This window comes from Oryzias melastigma, linkage group LG14 (assembly GCF_002922805.2).
Source record: "Oryzias melastigma strain HK-1 linkage group LG14, ASM292280v2, whole genome shotgun sequence".
Taxonomy (NCBI): domain Eukaryota; kingdom Metazoa; phylum Chordata; class Actinopteri; order Beloniformes; family Adrianichthyidae; genus Oryzias; species Oryzias melastigma.
The window spans coordinates 15,026,800-15,052,777 of NC_050525.1; the positions used below are offsets into that span (position 1 = coordinate 15,026,800).

The 25,978-nt window shown below is 35.9% G+C and overlaps 1 protein-coding gene and 1 non-coding gene across 3 annotated transcripts in view; both read right to left on the reverse strand.

Annotated features, from left to right (window-relative positions):
- Positions 1–7,799: 7,799 nt before the first annotated feature.
- Positions 7,800–7,881, reverse strand: trnas-gcu. Its single transcript has one exon. It is a non-coding gene; the product is annotated as a tRNA-Ser (tRNA).
- A 979-nt stretch (positions 7,882–8,860) lies between these two features.
- cadm2a (cell adhesion molecule 2a) overlaps positions 8,861–25,978 on the reverse strand; it is a 295,844-nt gene continuing 278,726 nt past the window's right edge. For both annotated transcript variants that reach the window (XM_024265919.2, XM_024265918.2), the window contains 2 exons: positions 16,345–16,467; positions 8,861–14,674 (listed from right to left, as the gene is read on the reverse strand). In XM_024265919.2, coding sequence (XP_024121687.1) covers positions 14,556–14,674; positions 16,345–16,467 — 242 coding nt within the window. In that variant the 3' untranslated portion in view covers positions 8,861–14,555. The remainder of the gene's footprint in view (positions 14,675–16,344; positions 16,468–25,978) is intronic.

Sequence of the window (25,978 nt, forward strand, 5' to 3'; positions counted from 1 at the left end):
AACGAAATTAAGTCAATTCTCTCACCATTATTCTGTGATACAGACGCTGCCATGTCTGAACCAGACGTTGTGAGTTATCTGCACTTGGTCCAAATACTGTCAATTTTGGACCAATTTCAATTTCTGATTGGCAGGTTGGATACCTTTCAATAAAGAATAAATATAGCCAAAAAAACTAGGTCGATCTTTGGTTTTACAGAATCTGGATCTGTTTGGGGTACAGGGAAACTTTTTAGCATGTAGGTAAGAATCAGTTAAAGAATAGTCTTAGTTGAATGGAGTTTTGCCAAGTTTTATGTCTCTTTATTGCACCAAGAGATGACTTTAGCCTTCCAGGCACCGGTAGAATCCAAAAACCCTCATCCTGTACGGATGAACCCTTCGCGGTACCCTGGAAAACCAAGACCCCACTTCTTCTACTTCAAGATTAATTTAGCAATTAAAAAAAGTCAAGTTTTGTTGCATTAATTAGAAAAAGAGCATAAAAAAGAAAGGAAAGTACGAACGAGTATTAGGGTCACCAAAGAAAATTAGTATTACGAGTTTTAAAGTCGTAAAATTATGACTTTTTTTCACAGATGTATGACTTTTTTCTTGTAAATTTACTTTTTTCTCATAAATGTGTGGCTTTTTTTCTTGTAAATGTATTTGTCTCAAAGTAACACATTAAAACACATAAATGGAAAAAAGTCATACATTTAGCCAATGACTTTTAAAGTCATAAATATACGACTTTATATTTGTAATTTAACAGTTTCAACTTTTTTTCTTCTAAGTTTATGACTTTAAAGTCGTAATTACATTTATTTTTTTGCTTGTAAAATGGCCCCAATATATTGCCGTAGAAAAAATACATTTTTTAAAAAAGCAGCCAAATTAGAGCCAGTCAGGGTTAAACTGGATTGAATCAAAGTAACTGATGTTGTTCATCAATTGTTCTCCAAAATTTTTATTTTTTTTGTGGATTTATCAGAGAAGCTGCGATTTTACACAAAACACAAATCTAAAAGGTAGAAAACACAAAACTTTTACAATCAAAATTCAATCTTCATTAAATAGAGCAAATATGTTTTTCTCTAACTTTAAAAAGTTTATCAGTAATGGTTTTTGTGCTTTTTAAAAACACCTGCTGAATGCAAAAGGTCGCCAAAGGTCACCAGCATGGATCATTAACTAACCACACAGCAGCGGCGGCGCATGAATGACAGAACAGCAAAGGGACACAACAATATGACCCCGATCCTCTCTGAGCTGGACTCCTACTGTAGGGGGGGCTCAGAGTAATGCGACCCCCCCCCACCCCCCTGCGCCTAACATCTGCTTTATTCTGACCCACAACAGAAGTAACATCTGCTTAAAGGTGACCCTGACCCTGTTTGCAGCTTGAAGGGAAGTTGGAGCTTTCCGTCTCACATAGATCATTATCTGGACCTGAGGGGGCCACGTTTGTGGAGGAGGAGGACTTCAGTGAAAGATCTCTTCTTCTCTGTCAACTTTTTGCAACTTTTGACAAATTTGGAGATTCTGAGTCTTTTTTTTTCTTCATCTTTCAGCTGGATAGTTTCTTCCTGTCACGCCTCCGGGGGAGTTTAGAGAGTTTAAAAAGATTGTGTTAAACTTCCACAAACAAAGACCTCCTTTACAACGCCAAAAGTTATAAAAGAAACATTTTTGGAAGGGTTAAACATCTGTGAGGGAATAAAGACTAGTTTTATTGTTTAAATATTTGTCTTAATCGTTTCATTTCTGTCTTTTTCCTCCTTTTGAAGGTAAATTTAGCCATTTATTTTTATGATAAAGTGGATTTTTTTAAAATTAAAAACTCCTATTTTTTTAGCAATTAACATTTTTAGATCTACTGTCACACCTTCAAAATAAAAGATTTTTCTACCCAAAGAAAATCAGTTTTTATCTGAAATAACATAAACAGGATATATTTTTTTAAGCCTGTAATTTCAATCATTTTTTAAATTCTCAAACATTAAACAGAAAAACAAAAAATGTTTACTTATAAATATTTCATAAAAAAGGCTATCCTTTGTAATGAAAAAACATGCTGAGGGGTAGCTACCAGGAGACTGTGTGAACAGAGAGCTCTCAGCATCAGGTAGGGGGGCGGGGTTACTCCCCACAAACAGTCCCGCCCACAACTCAGAGGTTAATTTCTATTAAACTCCTGCTACTTTGCAGAAATTATGTCCTAGAAAGCAACACAACTTTTTTTATTTTGGGTAAAAGCGGCAATATCATAATTAAAAGACCACTTGCAACGTTTTAATGAATTGGAGGTATAATTTTGCTCAAAGAACTATAATCCCCGGACAAAAAGAAAAGAACTTCCTAATAAATTCATACATTCTCATAAACTCGTCCAACAGAGAAGCCTCTGTGGATACTAACAGTCATTCTGCAGTTAATTATGGAAAAATATGAACTCCGCGTCTATTTAAGCTCGCCTGAAGCATAAAAGTAAACACGAATCGTTTGGACTGCGCTTCAATAAAGCTCTGTGTTCAAAATCTCATAGAAAAGCATTTTATCTTTAGACTTTGATAAGAGGAGGAAACACAACTGCAGCAGCACAGAAGAAAATACTGTAAAATTATTCCCAAATGCTTTGTAACAACTTTCTCTGCTCTCTCACAGAGAAAGAGTACGCATAAGCACTTTAACTGCTTGAATGTATAAGCAACCTCAACATAACACATAAAAAAAAAACTCTGCAACAGTCTCACTTTAAGTTTTCCTTTGGTGTATTCATATTACCCTTAACCACGCCCCAAACAAATTCTCAATTAACAGGTCCACCACCAATTAACACATTTACAAGCAGGAATGTACACAATACTCAATATTGTCTCTCAAATTGATCAGTTCTTTTCTCAGTCCCGGCTACGCGTAGAAAAATCCAAAAGAAATAAACAGGTTCGGTCTCACCGGTTTCTGTCCAAGTCTGTGAAGTTGGCATCCAATGGGAAAAAACATAGAAAAAATGGAAAGCAAAAACCCATGCGATGATCCATCCACAGAAAGGAAAAAGGTAATCCGGTGGCGAAAAGCAGGTAACCACAGAATGGCTCTGGACGTCGGGGGGGAGAATCCTCAGGCCTTCTCCTCTCTTCCTCCTCCAGACTCTGTCTCTGTGGTACACCTGGCTTCCTTTTTCTGCCCCGCCCCTTCCTTGACAGTCTTTTCCTGCTCCAGGTGCCCAGGCCTTGATTTCCTATTAAAGTTCCTTTGTATTTGTTTTAAACAGTCCAACCTTCTACAAACACTGGCCACTTTATTTCTTACAGTATACAGAAAGCATGTTGCCCCTGCAAGGATTTTTTAACAACATGGTTACATATTTTTCAATATACTTTCAGTGTGGCGACAGTGTCACAGCTTGAGATCCAATAACAAACAAGAAAGAAATATATTGTTGTGAGGTGGAAAACTGCATGTAAATGTGCATTTTATGAACGGAGTCAGTCTGCATTTGACAAGCAAAAGACAGAGAATCCACATGGAAGGAATGAAGGATGAAGCTGGAGCCTAAAACGTGAAGCCAGCATTCTGTCAAACCACCAGCAGGGTGATGAGACAAAAAAACACTCCAGTTGCAAAAGAGATATGAGGAAAATGAGCCTAATTAACCTTTTTTTATTTTTCCTGATACCAGTTAGTGTTGTATTTGTGAATGTGTTGACAGGCTTTTGTACAGTGTCGTCACAGCTGGGAAGGAAGCTCACACAAATGAATTGGTCTTTGTGGCGGAAATGGAGGAAAAAGAAAACTAATTTCTAATTCAAAATGCACCAATAAAGATGCTGGATTTTTTTTTTTTTTTTGACAAGTTTTGAAAACTAGAGCAAATAAATAAAGGAATTGAAAAAGGAAAATATCTTCCTCAAGGATCAATCTGTAGTTTCTTGATCCCGCTTCCTTTTAAAAAAAAATTATTTATCATCTGTCAATTTAAAAAGAGCTGACGTTTTTCTTGTAAAATTAATACTTTTTAAGTAATAAATTTGCACTTTTGAAGAAGTAAAATGTTTGAGAAAACAAATGTCATAAATTGACCAAATGACTGTTAAATAATAAATGTACGACTTTAAAGTTGTAATAACTTTTTTTTTTTGATAAACTAACCTTAATACTGCGTCACACATGAAAGAACATAAAATAATATAAAATATAAGCAGATTGAAATAACCAGGCTGTCTTTTCAAACAATGTTTTGTTAATTCAGTGTTTAGAAATCCAGATGTCTCTATTTTTGTTACTTTCTCGACTAATTTTTAATATATTAAATTATTGGAGGAACCCTTTTCTTCCATAAAACTTTATCTACTTTTTTTTTCGCTTTTTCTCTCTTTTTTCAAATTGTTTTTGTGCTACACTTCCTGTTGCGCTAATGCTAGCAAAGCGCTAACAGCTAAAGAGGTGCATTTCTTCACAATTGTACTATTGAGTATAAACTAATTTAACTGCAGAATGAATCATGTTAAAAGTTCTGCGTTTAAAAATGTTTATTGATGATAATGAGAATTCGTTAAGAAGTTTTTTGCTAGCTCAGATCAGCACAGATTGGTGAATTTTATGTTTCTACTACTCTTGGTGTATTTAGGGATAATAATTTCTGTGATAATCTCATTTTTAATTCATGTAACCTGTGCTTTGGTTTAGTTTTGTCGCAATGAAAATGTTTCGAGCTTTAAAGGGTCTATACTAGGGCTGGTTATTGTCAACATTTCCAGAATTGATTCCGTTCAATTTATCATTTCACTTCTGCTTTTCATTTTTTTTTTTTCATTCTTTCGATCCACTCAATTCAAATCAAACGTGGCAAGTTTACATGGCTCACACAATTGTTTAGAATTACATGAACAACCTATATGTTTTTAAGATATTCATATTAATCTGATACATTTTGTAAAACTTATTAGTGATTCGTGTTATTAGAATACATTGTTACATGGATTCTCAAACACAGAAGCTCCAACGACCCTCCTCTCCTGGAGGGTGTTTCAGTTTGGCCACTAGGTGGCGATTGGGCTATATCAATACACCAGAATAACAGTGCTTTGGACCACAAATGGTTATTTTAAAAAATATTTCCTTAAACAAGTTTGGAAAATTTGTGCCTATGAGTATTTAAAGATGTTCATTAGGTCGGCAAGTATTAGCATTAGCCGTCCTATGGGAAATTCCACTATATGTTAGCATCAAGCTAGTGGATCGTAGCATTTTGCATTAGATCGATCTCTACTTCAGATCGATTAAACGATTTTATCAACCCAGCTTAACTTGTACCATGCTTTATCAAGTCTTTCATATATATATATATATATATATATATATATATACTTCAGATGCTGATAAAACCAGGGGACAGGAAGCTGTGATGAAGGCACGTCCAACAAGACAGAAGAATCAGCTAAGGGGAAGAATAATGAAGAGACACGCCACTGACAAGCCTGGAAGAGAGGCTGGTGGATCATCATGGAGAGAAGGGCGGTGTTTGGACGCAGAACCTTTCATACAAATCCTGCCGTCTGAGTGACGGGGCCTCTGCAGCACAATCATTCGTCTGAAACAGCACTCCGAAAGTGGAAATTAGCTCCATCAGGACCTCTGCCTTTTATCTTGCACAACAATATGTGTGTCAAATTCAATTCCAAGAAAAATCCTTTCAATTCTGTCGGCGAGTTCAATAAATGTTGTATTAGCAGGAAATCAAAATTACAGATTTTTTAAAGAGCTTTTTCTGCTGTTGTGTTACTGGTGACAACAAATAAATTATGTTTGTAATGTAATGTTTTGTGTAACGTTTTCTTTGTGTCATGTCACCAAAAACTTTAAATATATCCAATTACCTAAAATATTTGGTAAAACTTTTCTTCTTTTATCTAGAACTACACTGAATGATTCATGTTTTTGTAATAAAAAGTACACTCAATTTCATGTTTTCTTTTTTTGTTGGGAAGAGTAACAAGACTATAGTATGTAAATAATGTAAAGGGAGGAATATAATAGAATAGGAAACTCAAGGAGACTATTAAGGGCTAAAATCCCATTTTTTTTTCTAATTTGTCCAAAAAAGTTCAAATTCTCAACGTTTTAGCTTCCAGTTGTCAAAAGTATGTTTTATAAAAGTAGGTCATTTCATTTGGAGTGTCAGATTTGGGTGTGAATGACATCTCTAAAGGGCTTCAATTTTGGCACAATATTGTTTGTTTTTAGAATGGCTGGCATGTATTCATCAGTGTTGCCAGATAGGGTCATCATTTCCATCTAAAAAGTCATCTAAAAACCACTTGACCCAATCAATAAATTTGTGCTTAATTAATAGTAATTAACTGTAAATAATCCTCTATAATTTATTAGTATGAAGGTAAGTAAGTAAATCTATATTTATATAGTACTTTTTACACATAGTGACTCACAGATGTTAAAAAAAGATGAAAGAACAACTAAATAAATCCAAGAAAACATACTCAGACATTTTTAAGCAAAACACAAGTAAAAGATTAATAGAAGACAATACTTCCTGTTTTGATTGATTTGAGACATTTTGTAAAATAATGGACTCCTATTAAACTTTATTAGCAATAACTGAAGAACAAATGTGAGCTCACGATTGGCCTTTTTTTTTTTTAATCCTTAAGCTTACTTCTGGGTGTTTTGGGAAATATTGCGATACATATCGTATTGTAAGATGTGTATCACGATTCGTATCATATTGCCAGAGTAATATGTACAACGCTTGGAATAAAGGCCATCGTCGTGGTGATAAATGTTTAAATACGTGCTCACATCCGGGTGTCTATCGCGATACGTATCATATTCCCTACTCTTGCCAATGCACACCCCTAGTTTCTAGTGTTTTCTTACCATTCATTCCAGCAGTTATGAGGAGAAAAATAAGTTTCTTTCCAATCGAAAAAAGTGTTGGGAGCAGCTGTGCTGTCTGTGCAATCTTCATCTCATCCCACCTTCCTCCTCCTCCTCCTCATATGCAGATCTTCCTCAGCCCCATCCTCCAAATGGAATGCTTCTTCCTATAAAAGAGGCTCCTAACATTTAGGAAAGTTGGGACATAAATTTCTCTTGGGAACAGCAACCTTTTGGCAGATGTTAGCCATAAATCCTCCTCGAAAATGAATGAAATTCATTTATGGAAACTAACATTCTGCACAAAAAGTAGTTTTTTTTTTTGCCATTTCACAAAACTGAGGGGTAATTGAGTTTTTCACTGACCCCTCACTTTCAATCAGCAGAGGAATCATACCTCTGCTCAAAAGTGCTGGATTCACTCCTGACGGATGGGCCGATTGCAGCTGCTTTCTTGGGTCTAACATGACATCTTACTGTCATTACCTAATTGCCCCTTCAGTCATCATGCCCCCGACTGACGGAAAACCCTGGATTTCTCCCTTTTGTCTTTCAGGCTCTGTTGCTTCCATATCTTTTTTTTTTTTTGTAACATTACTTCCTCTTCATTTTCTTACATTTCTCTTTATGATCTCAGATTCTACCTTAAATGATGCACATTATTCCACAAATATCAACTCATTAGCAAATATTCTTTAAAATTTGCTTTGAAAATGGAAACAAAAACATAAACTAATGATGAAATGGCTGGAGTCATTTAAATCATGCTAATTCAGCTGTTTTGCAAAGCAAATGGTTAAAATAAAATAAAAAATACAGCAAAACGTTTACCTTGAAAAAAAAAGCGTTTCCTCATTATTGGTGTACCAAGCTCATTTTTGTCGTTTGTTGGAAAACTGACAAGCAAAAACGAATAATTTCGACGAGGATGGGATTCGAACCCACGCGTGCAGAGCACAATGGATTAGCAGTCCATCGCCTTAACCACTCGGCCACCTCGTCGCATTGACGTCATGGTCCAGATATGTGTTCAAAAAGGTGTCCACCCGTCTAGGGGAATTCAGGAAGAATGTTGCGTTTTATTGAGAACGTTTTTATTTAGCATATTATTTTTTTTTAATTATTGATGCCCTCTATCGTTTTTATTGCAGGCATAAAGTTTTATTAGATATTTTATGGTATTTCTACATGATGAAAGATTTAAAAAATCAAGAAAATGTTATCTGTCTGTCATGTATAGATGAATTAGTTATAATTGTTTTAAAATTACCTTATGGTGCACTTTTAATTTATTGTTTATAAAAATGATGTATTGATCAAATTAAGCACTTTTATTAGTTGCAACTCACTATCTATCTATCTGCTAGATAGCAAATTTTGCACGTTTTATTAAATTAGCTAGCTTGCTAGCTAGCTATCTTTACCGTAATTTACTGTAAATACATACTAACACAAAGTACTTAGTATTATATGTCAATTCAACATTCTACTGTATACATTTATTAATGTTATTTTAGTTATTTGTTGCCTTATAAAACGGCTTTATGAAATAATAGCCTTTCCTATTCCAAAAGATATTCTTAATGACTTTAAGTCTAAAATAACAGCTTTTTATTGAGCTCAGTAAGAAACTCAAAGTAATATATGTAAACATGCTCTTTTTAAATGATCAAACAGCTGATATGTCACAGCTGTTAGAACCCCACTGCATGCTGGGTAATGTGCTGGAGGAGAGATGCTGTTCTCATGATGAGAGATAATTATTATGTACCAAGACGGTGGTATGCTGTACCCAAACGGCTTGATTATCTGCAGTTTGAATGACAAATTGATCAAACCAACCACAGCGATGTGTATTCTAATTAGTAAACATAATCAATGACTAGTATACAGGGAAAAAAGTGTGATCAAAGTGTGTGTTTATGATGCACATTCAAACATTTTTCAAGCCAAATTATTCTAAAAGTAATCACGAAACAGATCTTTTGGCATCTATTTATTCAACAATTTCCTTATGATACAAAGAAACCTCTAAATCGAGTAATAAACCCCAGACACAATGCGAGAGAAACACCTCCAAACACATCCTGCTGTCTCTGTACATATTAATATGAATCAAGAAGCTGAACTACCATGGATCTAAGTCTAATCCTGGTGTTTCCTTGCCTTAAAGTGGATACTTTTTATTAAGTCAGTGGCAGTGCCTTTAAAATCCGTCACTTGTTGTGCACAAAGATTTGTGTTGAATGTACACAAGCAAAAACAAAACATTGCGGAGCTCAAAGACACTGAAGTGTTTCACGCCACAAGATGAACATTTCATTTGTTGTCAGAAAACGTGAGCGGTCTTGGAATTTCTGATTATTTGCTGCATAACTTCCGACTTTATTTGAGAAAGTTGAATATTCCAAAAACAGAGAGGTGCCAGAATTACCAAAAGAATCACGGAATGACTTTTATTAACATCTCAGCCATTTGGAACTCAATAAATACACGGTGTTGACCTACAGTGACCGCCAAAGAGAGGGTGCTCCCAAATTTTTAGGACAGAAGAAAAACAAAGACTTAGAAAGAAACATATTCCTGAGATGCAAAAGACAGAGATAAAAAAGCAAAAATAAAAACAAAAACACATCACAACATACAGCTGTGTCACAATGTGTCATCTATAAAGATAGTGTAAAGTTAGAGTTGATTGAGTTCAGTGTCAATATTGCAGAAGAAGAAGAAGAAGAAGACAGCGCTGAAGCCAAACTATACAGCAAAGACATTGAGGCTTTAACAGGACAAGATGGGTCTTCATCCAACCTGTGGAGAGCACTTGAAATGTAAACAACAACAAATTAAAAAAAAAAGAAGTAAACCAAACCGTTATTCTCTTGTAATCACATTTTTATTTTCTCGCTAACACATTCCTCCATTTTTTCAGTCACACAGAAATCTTTGAAAACATCGTGATGTGAGGAACAAATCTCTGATGGTCCTCAGAGAAGTTTTCGTTCTGGATTAACTGTTCCTTTCTGGACCGTCAACTTCAGGAGGCACAAATAGATTGAAAACATCTGCTAGAAAGACCGAAAAGCATTTATTCTTAATCATTTTGTGGACATAAATTCTTATGCATTACGTTTAACCCTTTACCATCGTAGCTTTAGCTCCAGAGTTGACATTTTTTGGACTACCGTAACCCTTCAACTAGTTAGGCAACTAAAGTAACTTCAGATTCTAAAGTGGAGAAAATCAGCTGATGAGTTTTTAAGAGCGTTTTGGAGGTCTTTACATACAAAAGCTGATTGTTTGGTTAGTTTTTGAAAGTTTCCACCGTTCTGTAAAATGTCAGACTCTTTACAAGATTGTGTTTGATTTTATAGCTAACATTTGCAGCAGCTCCTGTGCAGCTAACTATGCTGCAACAAATTTAAGAAAAAAAAAACAGAAAATAATAGACACACCCTACTAGAAAATGTATTTCTGTCTGATGATAAAAAGGCTGCAACTTGTGTTATATGTCACCGACTTTTTACCCAAATGACATCGTGAGCTAATTAACTGACAAGTGCTAGCCAACAAGTGCTAGCCAACAAGTGCTAGCCAACAAGCGCTAGCCAACAAGCGCTAGCCAACACTGTAATTGATTCTCTTTTCTGAAAGATAGAATTAGTTGATGATTTTTTACGGACTGTTTACTGTTGTGATTTGTAAATATGTATGATGTTCAATAAAGTTAATGAAAAAAAAAATAGCTAAAAAGAGCTAGCCAACAAGACCTAGCCAAAAACCGCTAACAGAAGGTGCTAAGACTCAAGACACAATGAATTAAAGCTTAGGGATAACTTACAACAAGATTTTAAAAACATTGAAAAAAAGTTCTTTGTGTAGTGTGGCAAGAAAATACAGCCACAGCAAAAAAAAAAAAAAAAATTGACAGAAAAGGGAAAAAAAATCCAGTTTGGTCAAAAAAAGCCACAAAAATAAATAAAATCCTCATTGCTGTGTTAGATATTTACATTTGATTTCAAAACACAAATGTTTTTTTTTTTCTTCAAATAAAATAGGTTAAATCATTTTATAAGTAGACAAGAACTGGAACATTTAAGGTAGAAATGACTAAAAGAAAAAAACTAAAGTTTAAATTAACTCCTTACTTACATGGTGACCTTTTGACTCCCAGTGTGATTAACTCCAGTAGAACTCAACTTGTGACCCATAAAACACATTACCGGCTGACTTTATTTGCATGAAGTAGTAAATTGGTCACCAAACTGCAAGGTCCACCTTTTTCTTTATTGCCTATGCTTTCCGTAAGTAGATTGGCGAGTTGCTTCCAGGCCTTTAGGTATTTATCGCTCTTTTACAAGAGCGTCCAACCACATTACTTTAAATTTGAATGTATTAAAAAGTAAATAAACATTCACTGTGTATCTTTCTGTTACTTTGTTAATTGTAATTGGCTTAAAAAAAGAATAGGATGTGTTTTTTTTTATTAACAAAAATTTATTCTGAAAATTCACTGTAATTTTCCCCCATTTTTTAATGTTTTTATGCTTAAGCTCTGTGAACATGAAGGGTTTGGGGGTAAAAGTTACTCCTCTGTGAAATTATTATAACACACCTCCATCCATTGTGGGTTGGTCTTTAATAACTTCAGTGCAAATAAATTAAACATGAAAAAGAACTGAGAAAAAAAAAACATGCTAATGTGTATTATAAAAAATTTAGTTCTTACACATTATGTACATGCTTTGCACATAAACAAAAAAACACTTGATTTAAAGTCTTCTAACAAGATTTATGCAATGGAAAATGAATGGAAAAAAGCGAATCGATAATGTGGCTAATATACAAATTTGAAGGAATACAGGAGTCCAGAATTTAACAGCAATTTTCACACTTTAACCACATTTTAGAAGACACCATATACAGCAGGGAGCTTGGAACAAAATATTGGACATTTTTCCTTCTTCTTGCTTTTATTTTTTAAAATACAAACACATGATTTCGTTTAAAAATGATTTTTTTTTCCCTTCCCGAAGTGAATCATCGTCAGCTTTGTCATCTTTCCACTACCCATTTGATGAAAGCTACCGCTGCAGGCAATCGAGCTGTTGGCAAAAGGGAAATAGTAACTCATTCAGACAGATCTTGTGCTTTTCTATTTGTCTCCAGTTTTTAAGTTGGAAATGAAGCCCCTGCAGATTTATGACCCAGCACTCGTACCTCTTTCTGTCTCTACTTTCTTTGTGTTTGAAGAAATGGGAGTGCGGTTTGCTGATAGAACGGAATGAAAGGAGGTTGCATTTAAAAAAAAAATAAAAAAGTAGAAATCAGGAAAAATAATAGGTGGATTTTTTTCCTATCAATGAAAGCTGCCTGCACCTCAGGATTAGAAGAGGTGTCCATCAACTACACTATGATATTAAAAAAAAAGATTTTGGTACTACATCTACTCAGAACTGCTCGTGTTTTAAGCTACGCTCATACCGCCCTTGGTGACAAGCTTAATGCATTGCAGGCTTTAAAAGTCCCGCATTCAAACATTCCGCGTCCATTTAACGTGTGTTTAAAGTTATACCAGGTTGAACTTTGACCAATCAGGGACTCAGATTTTGTAGTGATGTATCTATGGCGTCCCTTTAAGAAATTATCACGAAGGAGAAATGAATAAGCGGGTTTGGACCCATCCAGAAACATTTAGAGTTGTAAAAGAACCTGGACTACAATTTATGTGTTTTGCCCCTCTTTAAAAATTTGTACCAAGCCTTTACCAGCTGTAGATACATGCACTAGTATCGGGTAGTGACAGTCCAGTGTGAACACCTTATGCTAAACATGGATTCAAGAACGCACGTCACATGCACAGTGTGAACTTAGCATTACATGTAAAACGTAAATCCGCTGACCAAGTGTAGGTGGTGGACATACGGCAGTATTGGGTAGCGACCCGCTAAACGCGGGTTCTTGTAGGCGCAACACTTAAATGCGCGGTGTGAGGGCAGCTTTAGATCAGGGGTGTCAAACGTACGGCCCGCGGGCCGCATTTGGCCCGCCAGATGGTTTAATTCAGCTCAGTGATGAAGGCAAAAAACACATAAGGATGTTGGGTAAAAAAAAGCAAGTTTCTAGCCCATTCCTGTGGCGAATTATGGTTATTTAAAGAAATGACCGCAATATGCAATTCCACCACTAGGGGAAGCAAAGGGAAAGAAAAACCGTCAGAACAAGAGATCAAGAAAAAAACAGCATTTCTTTGCAAGCGCGTGATATATCTGAGTAAAATGCAGTTTGGTTCTGTTGTTAAGTTGCTTATAAAAATTATTATGTGACACCACAATTACCAAAATGTTGTTGACAAAAAGATAATACTCATAATATTAGCTCTAATAATATAAACTAAAATAAAACACATTGTTTGAGGCATTTTTTCCAACTAAAAAAAAAAAAAAAAGCTACATATAACAAGTAGCCCATTGGTTTTTTGCTATTATGTTACCAAAACAAGAGTTTTGGTAAAACCAAAATGAGTTTGACACCCCTGCTTTTGAGTAACACCAGATAGTTCCCTGCGTTTCACGAGTTCTCTGAAATTATTTCAGTGTGACCGAAAAAGTAGATCGTCAAAATCCCCATAACTTTTGGACGTTAGAAAACTATGGTGGTTTATTTTTGTGTACCTTTAATGCTAAACAAAACCTATAGTATCCTGAAAGGCCGTCTCTCTAAACTGCAAGCCTGCGCAGAAATACAAATACAGCAGAAAATTCAAGAAAACGCTTTTATACATGTGTTTGAGTTGGTGGAAGGCTTTAGCTATTAGCTTTTGTACGTATATTTTTTTGGTGTGTGTTTTTCTGTTCTAAACAAATGCCACGTTACTCCTACTGTTAACGGTAAGAATCATATTTTACACGTATCTGACAAAAGAATCTTGCTACGGTGTTTTCCACAAAAACCTTCTTCGTATCTTACAAGCGGTGGAGCGTCACCATCACTATTTAGAGGAGGGGGTTGGGGCAAATGGGGAATGGACCATGGAAAACGTTTTCACGTGATGGATGTGCGTAAGGCGTCAACAGCACAGATTTTCTTTCAAACGCAACAAAAAAAAAAAAAAAAATCGAAAGCTGAGGGCCAAGCAATGAAGATGACCTACAAAGCATTTACATCGCTACGGACAGACAATAAACCAAGGCATTGACAGAAATTCGATGTGTTTCTTTTAGGCACCGTGTTGATGTGATATGTGTTTGTGGACGTGTGTGGACACGGGATATGACGGCGTGTTGGTGTGCTTGGCCTGAATCTCCATGAAACCCATGAATGTGGACGACGCGGGGGGAGGGGTCATGTAAAAAGCTGTCATGAGATATACAGATTTCCAAGTATTTACATGAAAAGACGGAAAAAAAAAAAAAAAACTTTAAGAAGAGTGAGAGCTTCAACAGTAACGGCAAACCTTTAAAAAACATCATTTAAAAAACAAAATAATACAAATCAAAAAGAACGTGAAATCATAGAAACACCCATGGTGAACGTCTCTGCCTGCGGGCTTCTCACTGACTCGAAGAAGGGTCGGCCAGAGTGAGGAGAAAAGGTGGGGGACAGCCAGAGAGAAGAGAAGATATAGAGACTAAAGGACAGAGAGTAGAGGGCGAGCGCTGGACGGCGCCCTCTGCAGTCTAAATGAAGTACTCCTTCTTTTCCTCTGCATGCGCGTGGTTACCCTCAGCGTTTATGATGGCTGTGTCGGCGTCAGGCGCATCGTCCGCTCCTTTGGCTTCGTTTGTCAAATACGTTCCTGCCCGAAAAAAGGAAACAAGAAAAAAAAAATCTAAAATAACTCATTTCTGTTTAAGCAAATACTAAGCAGCTCAGTGTGGCTGCTGAAAACCAAAGAAACAAATCTGATGACAACATCAGGGATGCTACATTATTCATAGAAAAAAGGATGAGAAGCTGGGATAGTTTGATGTAAATACCCTCCACAAACACAGAAGATAAAGGCTAAAACAAGACAAAAAACAAAAATGTCCATGCAAGATCTTTGATCACATAGAATTTACACCCCAAAATGTAATTTTTTTCCCAAGAAAGTTCCCAGAAATGTTTCAAATAGAGGACTCAATCATGCATCCGGCATCCCTAATTCAGCAGATCAGGCGTGAAATCTCAGTATTTCTGCTATTGGTCACTATGACTTAGTAGGACCTTCACATTAACAACTGCAACCTTTACCTTTTCTATCTTAGTGTTAGGTTGTGTCCACTGTCTGTACATGAGAACTGGACTGAGAGAAAGTGACATCACTCATTACTGTCTTACTTCCGGCTCCAATGAAATGAAGTCAATTCAGTCATTATTTTTTCGCGGCATGTTGGACAAAGATGTTATCAGTAAGCAGTGATTGTGACGAGTCAGTCCGAGTCTTTCTATGCCAACCACTCTCAACAATCAAGTGTGAGCTCGTTGGAAGGCCGCACCCCGACCACTTGAATGCGGACTACATGAAATCTGTCAGTCAAACATTTTGAAAATTTGACGTGGAGACCACATACTTCTATAGAGGCATCTGATTGGTCAGTTGATTAACTTGCACTACAGAAAACAAAATTCATGACAAAAAGCAAGAAAATATCCCTAATATTATTGGAGTACAAGTCTGTTTTTCTTAACAGTTTGGCCTGAGGTGCAACTTATACTCATTACTTGTGGTTTTATAATAAAATAAACAGCCTCATATGTTTGTTATTTCCCCACTAACCACTAGAGGGCAGTGTAGGTGTGTGCATCAGGATTTGCTACTGACAGCAATGCAGAAGAAGCAGCGCCAACATCGGCTAATACGTAAGTGACGCAAAGGATGAAAAATTCAACAGATTTGGTGATTTAAAGAGACACAAAGAGTTTAGTTAACTTGTTAGCGTGTTATTTATACTAAGGTTATTGGAATAATTGTTCATTTGTTGTACTAATATACTAGGCATGTCTTCAATTTGTCCTTTCATGAAGCTAAATATGGGGACGGTAGTAAAATGTGCATATTTAGTCTATTTTTGTTAGCTATTTCATCATTATGATTCGCCTTTCAATATGAAATGTCCATTTTCGGTTGTGTAATTTGTTAAATTTTCCCTTTTATGTGATTTTTTTTGCCTCTTTATAATGTTTTTTTTGGCACAACTTAAAGTCTGAAAAATACAGTAAAGACTAAGTAATAGAGCTTATTTTTTAATAGAAGTTTATGGCATCTTGGAGCCAGTGGGTACTTCCTGTTTGGAACACAAAGGGGGAGGGGCTACTTGGTCCTATTCTCTTGTAGTTCTCTTTCTTTAATCTTTGCACTTTTCCTGTTTTGATCTTTTCCCCGCTTGTAAGGTATTTCCTCACACATGTCATAAGGTTGTAACTTGAAATCTACGAAGGAACAACACTAGGCAGCATAACGTGGAGCTGCTCTGGTGGTTTTACCTTTATGCCTGGCCAGGTACCTTCCCAGAACAATGATTAAACACAAGGTGACGAAGACCACTACCGCCACCACTCCTCCGATCAGGGCATGGTCGGTGCCATGCTGTCCCAGTGCGTTTGGATCTGAGGAGGAGAGACAGAAAGGAACAAACACAGAGCATCAAAAAGTCAGTCTGTGAGGTGAGGGAGTCGGGGCACCAGAAGGAAAAAAAATAAAAAAAAAAAATGGCGGTGCAAAGCAGAGAAGGGGCGAGTTAGATTATTTCCAGATCGTTCCTGGTTTAACGATTGTTCTGAGCTGGCTGTCATTTCTCAGTCAGAGCGCAGCAGCAGAGCCCACGGAGAGTAATGAGAAAAGAGACCACATTGACACACTGACACAAAGAGAAACCCACATTCTCCCTGAGAAATGATGGAAAAAGAGAAGGTAAGAGAGACTTCGGGGTGGTTAAAAAGTGAATAATTTAGGAGCACCTACATGCCTGAGGAGTCTCCAACATGCAAACCAGGGCAGTGGATAAATAGCTACACATAGTAAATAAATATTTACAGAAAAACCCTGATTTTAGGTATGTGTTTTTTGCTTCATGGAGAAAAAAAAAATAATATGAAAATAAATTAGATACGAGAGAATTACGACACTGTCAGGAAAGCCTGAAAGAAAACAAAATGACAGCAAGTAACTATTAAACAAGTTTTCCTTTTTGTTCACCCACAGCTCAAAGTGTGCTACAACACGACAAACATGTTCTTTAGGATAAAATCAAAGAGACACTGATATTGTGGATGCATAAACTTTGATGCAATATGCTGATTTTGTTCAATTAATGCATTTTTCAGAGCATAAGTCGCATTTTTTTTTGCTTAGTTTGGCTGGAGGTGGGACTTAAACTCAGGCGCGACTTACAGTATGTCACAAAAGTGAGTACACCCCTCACATCTCGGCAAATATTTAGTTATATTTTTTCATAGAACAACACTGCATAAATGACGCTTTCACACAATGAACAGTAGTCAGTCTAAAGTTAGTATAGCAGTGTAAATTTATTGTCCCCTCAAAATAAATTAAAAAAACAGCCAATAATAGCTAAACCATTGGCAACAAAACCCTATGGTGCACATCAGATAGTAACTGAAAAAAAAGTATTCAAAAATTTAAGTAAAAACTTTTTTTCTCTAGTTTACCAACTTGTGCGCACCAGATAGTAACAGGTGAACATCAGATAGAAACTATTTTTTTTTTCTAAAAACTTAAGTATTTTTTTTTTTGTGGTTATTAACTGGTGCACACCAGATAGGATTTATTTTTCTAAAAATGAAGTAAAAAACATTTTTTTGTTTGTACTAACTTGTTTGTGGCTACTAACCAGTTAATATCTGCTGTGCACCAGATATTAACTGACTTTTCTTTTTTTTATTGAAGTAAAAAAGAAATTCTAAAAATTGAAGTTAAAAAAAAATGTTTTTCTTATGATTGAAGTAAAAAAAAATTTTTTTTTACTTCGGTGTCACTTTAGGGGCGACTTATTTATATTTTTTTTCCTTCTTCCTTATCATACACTTTTTGACATCTGCGACTTATACTCCAGAGCGACTTACATAACGTAACCACACACAGATTTACATGTTGGCTCCGTTTTCTTTTTCTGTTGTCCTCACTATGTCTGCCCATGTGGTCAATTGAACAGCCGGCTTTCTCTTGCCACATAAGCCTCCACCGTGGGTGGGAGCTGGCCTCTCGCCGCTTCCCGCTGGACGCGCAGCCACACCGGCCCTCGTGAGAACAGGCGTGACTAAAGCGGCTTCACTGTACTGCGGTTCTGCTTGGTCAGTGGAGCAGAAAGCGGAGATATGTTCCCCCCAGCAGGACCCAGCAGAGCAAAGACAAGCAGAGGGGGGGTGTAATGCTTATTTATTTTCACCTCCACCCGTCAGGACGCCCCCGCCGCTGCTTCTCAGACTGTGTTTTTGATGCCAAACTATGAGTCCCGAGAACACTCTTTGGAACATCACATTATTGATTCGGAATTCATGGAAAAACATGAACTACGTTTTGCAAAAGTCAAGGATGATCCACTTGGTTTTTTTCTCTACTGACCATGGAAGGTTTATGTTTGTGAACCCTTTTTATGAACTTGAGAAACTTTATCAGCTTCAAAACAGCTGAAAGAAAAGATTTAGATGTCATTTTAGTTATTTGTTTTAAATGTAGCTGAAAATGACACATTTAAAATAAAAAAAATTGAAAAGGAACACTGAGTAGATGATGAAGCACGAGAATAACTGCAGGCACCTCTAGTCAAAAGCTGTGTAAAGTTTTTGACTAGTTCTGATAGCGCTGAGACAACTCTATCCAAGGCTATGAAGCCTCATAGCTGGAAGATGTGATGCTACCATGAGATTTCCAGGGTGATGAATAGTTTAGTGGATGAATTCATATATGCAGCAAATAGACATCAAAACAAGCAGAGATGTTTTCTTCAAAGTACATCCCGTGGGAAAAGAAAAGTTTAAGAGATCAATCAAACATTGTGTCTCCAAAGTATCTTAACTCATCCAGCAAACAGCATCTTTTCGAGTATCTCAGAATGTCACAATCTCCAGTTGATGTCGACGATTATCCTGTACTTTTCTGAGAATTTAAATAAAAGTTTCACCATCCAGTTCGGCACACAGACCAGTAACATCCCGTTATCATAAGCTTATTACTTTCGAGGAGCTAACTTACTTTGAACAAAGACGTCCCAACCGAGAATCCAGAGAGGAGCTCCAGGTCTGGTGTTTAATCACTCGGAGAGGACATTAGTTCCTCCACTTATTAACTTCCATGAGTTATTCCTGTCTGCCAGCATCAACTTCAATCCGCTAATGCTTGCTTTTAAAGGGAGTTCCACCGAGCAACAATTACTCTCCTAAAGTGGATAATGCCCCTCAGACTAAGGCTTAAAGGACAAACAGCCAGAGCAGGAAAAAAGATACAACTTTGAGTTGAATAATGTGGAAAAACATAAATGTTTCCTGTTAAAAATGGATAAAACCCAGCAAATAGAAATCTAAAAATAACAGGTACATCAAAGAGGTAAAAAATTGGACTTAAACCGAAGAGAAACAAAAAAGTCGAGAAGGATTTTGCTGGTAAGTTCTACCTTTTTATCACTCCCGACCGCATTATCTTTTAATAAAGGCATACATTCTCCTCAGTGAGATTTAATGCGAGCGCTGGGCTGGGAAAACGCTACCTTCAATATTTATGATGGGCTCCTTGTCACCTGGCCTGTGTGAGTTAGACTTCTTTAAAAAATTCAGAGGGGTTAAGGGCTTTTCAGGGCCATTTTTCAGGTCTTAGAGAAGCAAAAGGGCTCGTTTTAAACTGCTCTCTGACTAAAAACACAGCATTTCTTTTTTTACTTTAACACCTTACCTAACACATAGGTCAAAGGGCGTCACAAAACAAGGAACACATATTTAATAATACATCCAGTAGCTATTTTTTATTCAATTTTGTTTCATTTTTAGGTTATTTTACCCTTTTGCAGTGCATTCCAGTTTTTTTTTCTTTTAGTGAGTTTAGCTAATTTTTGACCTCAGAAAGAGGCCGCCATCTTGAATTTTCCCCAAAAAGTTTCCTTTATTACCAGCTACATAGCAGAATATTGTGAAAATTGAGTCGTTGGCTCAAGATGAATGAAACAATATGACATAACATATAAAGAAATGAGGAATGTGAGTGTGGTCGGCAAAAAACCTCTGTTGCTAAGGAAATTGAAAAATTTGCTTTTGCCGATTCTTCTAAAAATGACGTAGACTTGACCGTCACCCCCAGGCGACCAAAACATAAAATGGTTGCTATGGAGATAAAACCAATAGAAAAGAAGCTCTTTTTTAAAAAGTGCTTTTTCGTGAATTTTTTAAACAGCGAGAGTGAGGGGCGTGTATCAGGGGGTGATAGGGGGGTGGTGGGGGCAGGGTGCACCTGCGGGCCATTCAAGGTTACTCACGGCTTTAATCTTAACATGTTTTGACATTGATATTAATAAAATAATACATCAACTCTGCAGCTGCTTAAATGTTTTTTAGTAAAAAAAACATTTCATGTCATCATGTTTCTTTAGGTTTTTTCTTTTTTTCTTTGAATTAACACAAATATATGCACCACATCAAAAAGTTTTTTGACATTCCTGTTTTTAAAGAGGCTATTTCACTTTATTAAGAGAGTGCAGCAAACTTTTACTTTATAATGAAGAAACTTCTGCACTGTGGTAATGTCAAATTTAACTTCATTTTTTTTTACCTTTCTGTGTGAACACTGAAAAAAGCGAAATGTTGGATTATATAAGAAAAGTTCTATAACTTGCTACATTTAAAATTATTAGTATTCACCAAATAAAATTTTAAGTTTTTAAGTAATTTGATAAAAACTATTGTTTTTATTGAACAAATTACATCACTTTTTGTTAATTGATCCAATGCTTCACGTTTTACAGTGTAAACATGTCTGCTTCCATCCACTTCCATGTTTTTCCTGTTGTAATAGCGCCCTCCACACTACTGCTTACCACCCCTGACTTTAAATTTACCCAACATTTAAATTCCTCCCCTCAAGGTAACCTTTTTCTTTTAAATTGTGGCTCTTCAGCTCTCTATAGTTCAGGCGCAGCTCTGTGCAGTGATGCTTGCGGTCGCACGGATCAGTGAAGACGAAGTTGGGCCGACATTTTAAGAACTTCATGAACTTCTGGCAGTTCCGGAAGTTTGAAGCCACAAAATTGAGACTGTCTTTAAAAAGTCTTTGAAAACTACATCAGGCAATAAACATCATCTTTTGAGCTATTATAAAAGCATTCCTAGTTGTATTTTAATTGTGATTTTGCCCAAATCCAAACACCGATGTTGTTTTCTAGGACTTAATTTCTGCAGAGCGGCAGGAGTTTACTAGAAATTCAGGCAGATATGTTTTCGTAGGACAACACCGACCTGAGCTGAGAGCTCTCTGTTTACAAGCTTTCTCTCTAGCTTAAAACACCTCACAAACCCATGGGAGCAGCATAAATGGCAGATAAGATAGATAAGATAAAGATACTTTATTGATCCCAGCCTGGGGAATGTACATGGATTTTCTACGTATTAAATATGATCTTTTTCAAACATAATTTTTGTCGTCTGCTCCTGATTCATGACAATTTGAATAAAAAATACTCAGAAATTCAATTTTAAACTTTAAATTTTCTTCATATATTATGAGAAAAACAAGAACATGTTAAAAAAACATTTTCCTCAGAGTGGGTATTTAAAGTGTTTATAACTTTATATAAACTCTGTGACGCCTATAGCGACGGTGAGTTTCAATAAAGTTTATTTACACAGTCAATGGACTCCAGCTTGGTCGCTAATCCTAAAAATGGGATTTGGTGTAGAGGAAGTCACATCACAAGATTCCCAGATCAAAATGAAATTCTTCTCATGGGAGAACTTTGCATTTCTCCTGCTTTAACTCGCATCAATAATTCCTGATTTGGATCATCCAAACAGATTACACAAAATTCTGCTTGATAATTTTCCTCCTTTTTGGACAAACGGATGGATGTTTCCAAAGCAAAAAACACTTTCTCATTGTCCTCCACACCTAAAGACACGGATCAAACTAGATGTCACGACTGATATTCTCTCCTCCAGACGGACCTGCCTCTCACTCACCCAGTCGGGTCTCCTCTGATGCCTTCAAGCTCTTTTTCTCTCTTTTTTTTAGCGCACTGAAACAGCCACAGATGGTTCAAAGATGAAGTCAGTCAACCAAAGTAAATGCCAATATAACTCAAAATACTTCACTGGTTACTCGCTTAAATCAAGTTCAAGTCGGCGGTTGGCAATAGCTGCTTTATGTTCTTTCTCAATACCTGCAGTTCTCTTCAAAGTGCTGTCTGCTACACTCGTGCTCTACGACTCTCTTCACCATATTCTGGAAAACATGAGTTTATCTTTCAGTTTTGAAGTCCTCGTGATATTTTGGAAATTTTTAGTACTAATTGCTTTTGTTTGAGTTATTTTAATGGACTCATTGTCAGAGGTTACAGGGTCACGACATTCTAAACAGATTTTTATTATTTTTTTTTTACAAATCCTAGGATTATCAATGGTGAAAAACATAAAGAAAATTACTTTAACTTCTGGTCTCCTGGTTTATCAATTTCTCTGTGAGGATCATTTGTCAGGAGAAAAGAAAGATTTTCATACTAAAACTAGTAAATAAAGAATTTCATCCTAATTTGACCAAAACAACATAAAAAGTTGAAAATACTCAATAATTATGTATCTAATGAATAAACACTAACTATAAAATATATTGAGATGTTGGGGGTGTATTGGCAAGAGTCTAACGATACAATACGTATCGCGATACACGTGTCACGATACAATACCTAACCCAATATATGCCAAGAGAGTACCAGACAATATTTCACAATTTTTTGGAACTTAAGTCAAATTATGACTTAAGAAATATCTGAATATTAATAACATTTTCACAAAAGTAAAATTGTAAAATACTTGTTAGTTAATGATCAGAACATAAAACACTACAGCTGTATCTCATAAACAAGTTGCTTTTACTCAAACACATTCAAGGTGCTTTTTGTTTGGTAGTTTAGGAAATAAATAAATAGTCAACAAAAATAAGACTGACTGACATGTTTGGTTTAAATTATTAATTAAATATCGCCTTGGCAGTATTTTAAGTCGATTCAAGTATCGTCAAATAAAGTATCACGATATTTCACTGAATCGATATTTTCTTACACCCCGATACGATGTTAAACCACCAACTAACCAATTGACTTTAATTTTTTCATGTCTTTTTTGTTTAAAAAAGTGTCTTGAAGTGGCTTTTCACTTTTTATGAATTCTAGTTGTGTATTTTTATTTGTACTAAACAATAAACTAAACTAAGCTACTTTTAAGTGGCATTTTAGTTGTGATGATGCTGTTTTTAGCCAAAAAAAAAAAAAATTGCCATTTTCCCACAGAGAGGTAGTAGTTTTATAGCACATATCTGTGGAGGGGAAAAAAATAATGATAAAAATATAAAAGTTATCTTCGGGCTTTCAAACAAATCACATCAAAAACAGGAAAAAGCTATCAGATCTTAGTGTCAATATACATTAATGGTTTAATTTTGAAGAGAAAAACACCCAAAAAAGGATGAACTGACAGGTAGCAGAAAATAATATGATAAAGAATGAATTTTAAATTCTAATTTTGCATTTTTTGGCTAAATAAAACAAACTCTACTGATATGAGATGCTTTTATTTGACAACAACAAATACGTTAAAGCAGCTCAGGTAACACATACTGATTATTCTAAAAGCTCATAGAATTTCAAATCATGAAACGATCTCAATGATCACAGCTATGAGGAATAAAACATTTCAAAATAAACCTACAACAAACTGAACATTTAAAAAAACAGATTCCCACATCTCCTCACGGTGCTGCTGCTTTTAGAGTTCAGATGACCGGCATGTCTGAACCCACCGAGAGACACTTAGCAAAGACAATTATATGAGAGCACACGGCGCCCTGAGCGGCCGCGTTTGTGTTTGTCCTTGCACGTCACGGCTTGCTGGGTCAAAGTGGATTAATTAGATTCCAAAAAAAAAACAAATTACCTCGCCTAATCATTCAATAAAAGCCCACATGTGGACACTATCCTGAATATTCAACCCCCTTCTCTTCTTTTTTTTTTTTTTTTTTAATGAAAGGAAAAGGCGGTCAGCGGGGAATCATCCACACAGCGAGATGATTCATCGTGTGAATTCATTAGGTCACAAATATCTATCAGAAAAATCTATAAGTTCTCAAAAAAGAGCAAAGGAGAAAGAGAGATACCATCATTCCTTTCATTTTAGAACATGATGTCATCATTGTAGTCCAAATAAAAGAGCAATTTGGAGTTTTTTGAATGAATAAAAGACTAAATAAAAGCTTTCCTGCACGTCAAGATTTACTGAAAAGAATTACCTAATTCATGTCCTCAGGATCTAATGATTTCTGCTTCTGCTCAACGCTTTATTCCAAATTGTTGCCATAACTCTTCACCCAAAGCCAGTTAATGTGGCGGGTCATCAATAAAAAGGCCGGACAATAAGTGGAAGGACCTTTGGATTACGGTCGCTCCTCCTCTGCGGCTCGGCTTTTACAGAGCGACGAGCAGGAGGGAGCAAAGCAAAAAAAAAAAAAAAAAAGGAATAAAGCCGGTCAGCGCTGTTCAATATTTAACAATTTCACCATTTAACCAAGGAAATATGTCCTTTGCTCATCACACCGGCTAACCTCTGTCTTCGCCTTTAAAGCAAAAAATCGATGGCAATGAAATCAAGGAATTACCAAATCCCTCCCAGGGATGAAAACTGTTCCTTTCCTGATCGAGTTTTCAAAAAAGGTCAGAGCTCGTCCTCAATGAGGTTGAAGGTAAATGTCGACTTACGATCACTTTCTGAGAACAGACGCGCAGTGAAAAAAAGCTTATTTTTCCCCTAAATATGAAAGGATAGTTTTAAATTAACGATTTTGAATTAGTTTCAAAATAAAAGTCTTTTGTTGTGAAGATAAATACAAATCTTGTTTGAAAAGTTGAAAAAATGAAAATGAAAACAAAAAATTATTTTGAACTTGCGCTTATTATATTCATAAAATGACATTTAATTAAAAAAAACAAAGATTAATTCTGTATATGAACTGAAAGTTTTTCTAAGTATGTCAAATTTTCATGTTAATATAAACAAATCAAGTAGACATTTTTTTTTTCACAAAAAAGTAAATGTATAACTGTTATCTATAATGTAAGGGATAATTCCTGATGACGTATTTGTTATCAGAAATATATTTATTAATCAAAGGCTGATGGAGTCTGATTGTTAAAGTGCATTGATTTCTGATCTTTTGCTGCGTCACAAATTCAAATGAAAATTCCACAAAATTAGCCTTTTCACAGCAATTATTAGGTCAGATTAAAAAGAGATCAATTAATTATAGGTCATAATTAATTAATCCCACAAAAGGTTTATGTTTTGGAGAGCCACCTTCTCCTTCGGTCCAGACCGAAGGACACAAGTCCGTCAAGGGTAAAATGACGCTAGCATCATAGGCTAATAAAGGCTAACATATTAAGCAAACAATCTCGAGTGAAACAATCATTGCAAATCCCATCATTGTGAAGGATTTCGCTGGATTCAATGCCAATTGCACTGAAACACTGTTGCTTAACTTCCACTGGAAAGTTGTATAAGCTAGTAGATTTTTGATGACCAAATATACCTACGAACCATGCTAAAGCTAACATGGGCGGGGCTTTTATTCTGGAGCTGCAGAGTATGATTATGTGAAACTTCTGATATGACATGGGACTTTAGCCAGGTGGTCAATCACAAAATGCAGCTGTAATACCTCATTTCAATCAGTAGGGGACAGCACAGACTATAATTTCCGTAGTTAAGCAAGTTTATTTTGTATTGTTTAAAATGTGGCAAGGTCCAACAGACAGCACTTTTAAAGGGGCCATACCAAGAAGATTCTACTTTGTGAGGTTTTAAATACATTTTACTGTTCATTCCTCACTATAAAGAACGCCATCCTGATCCG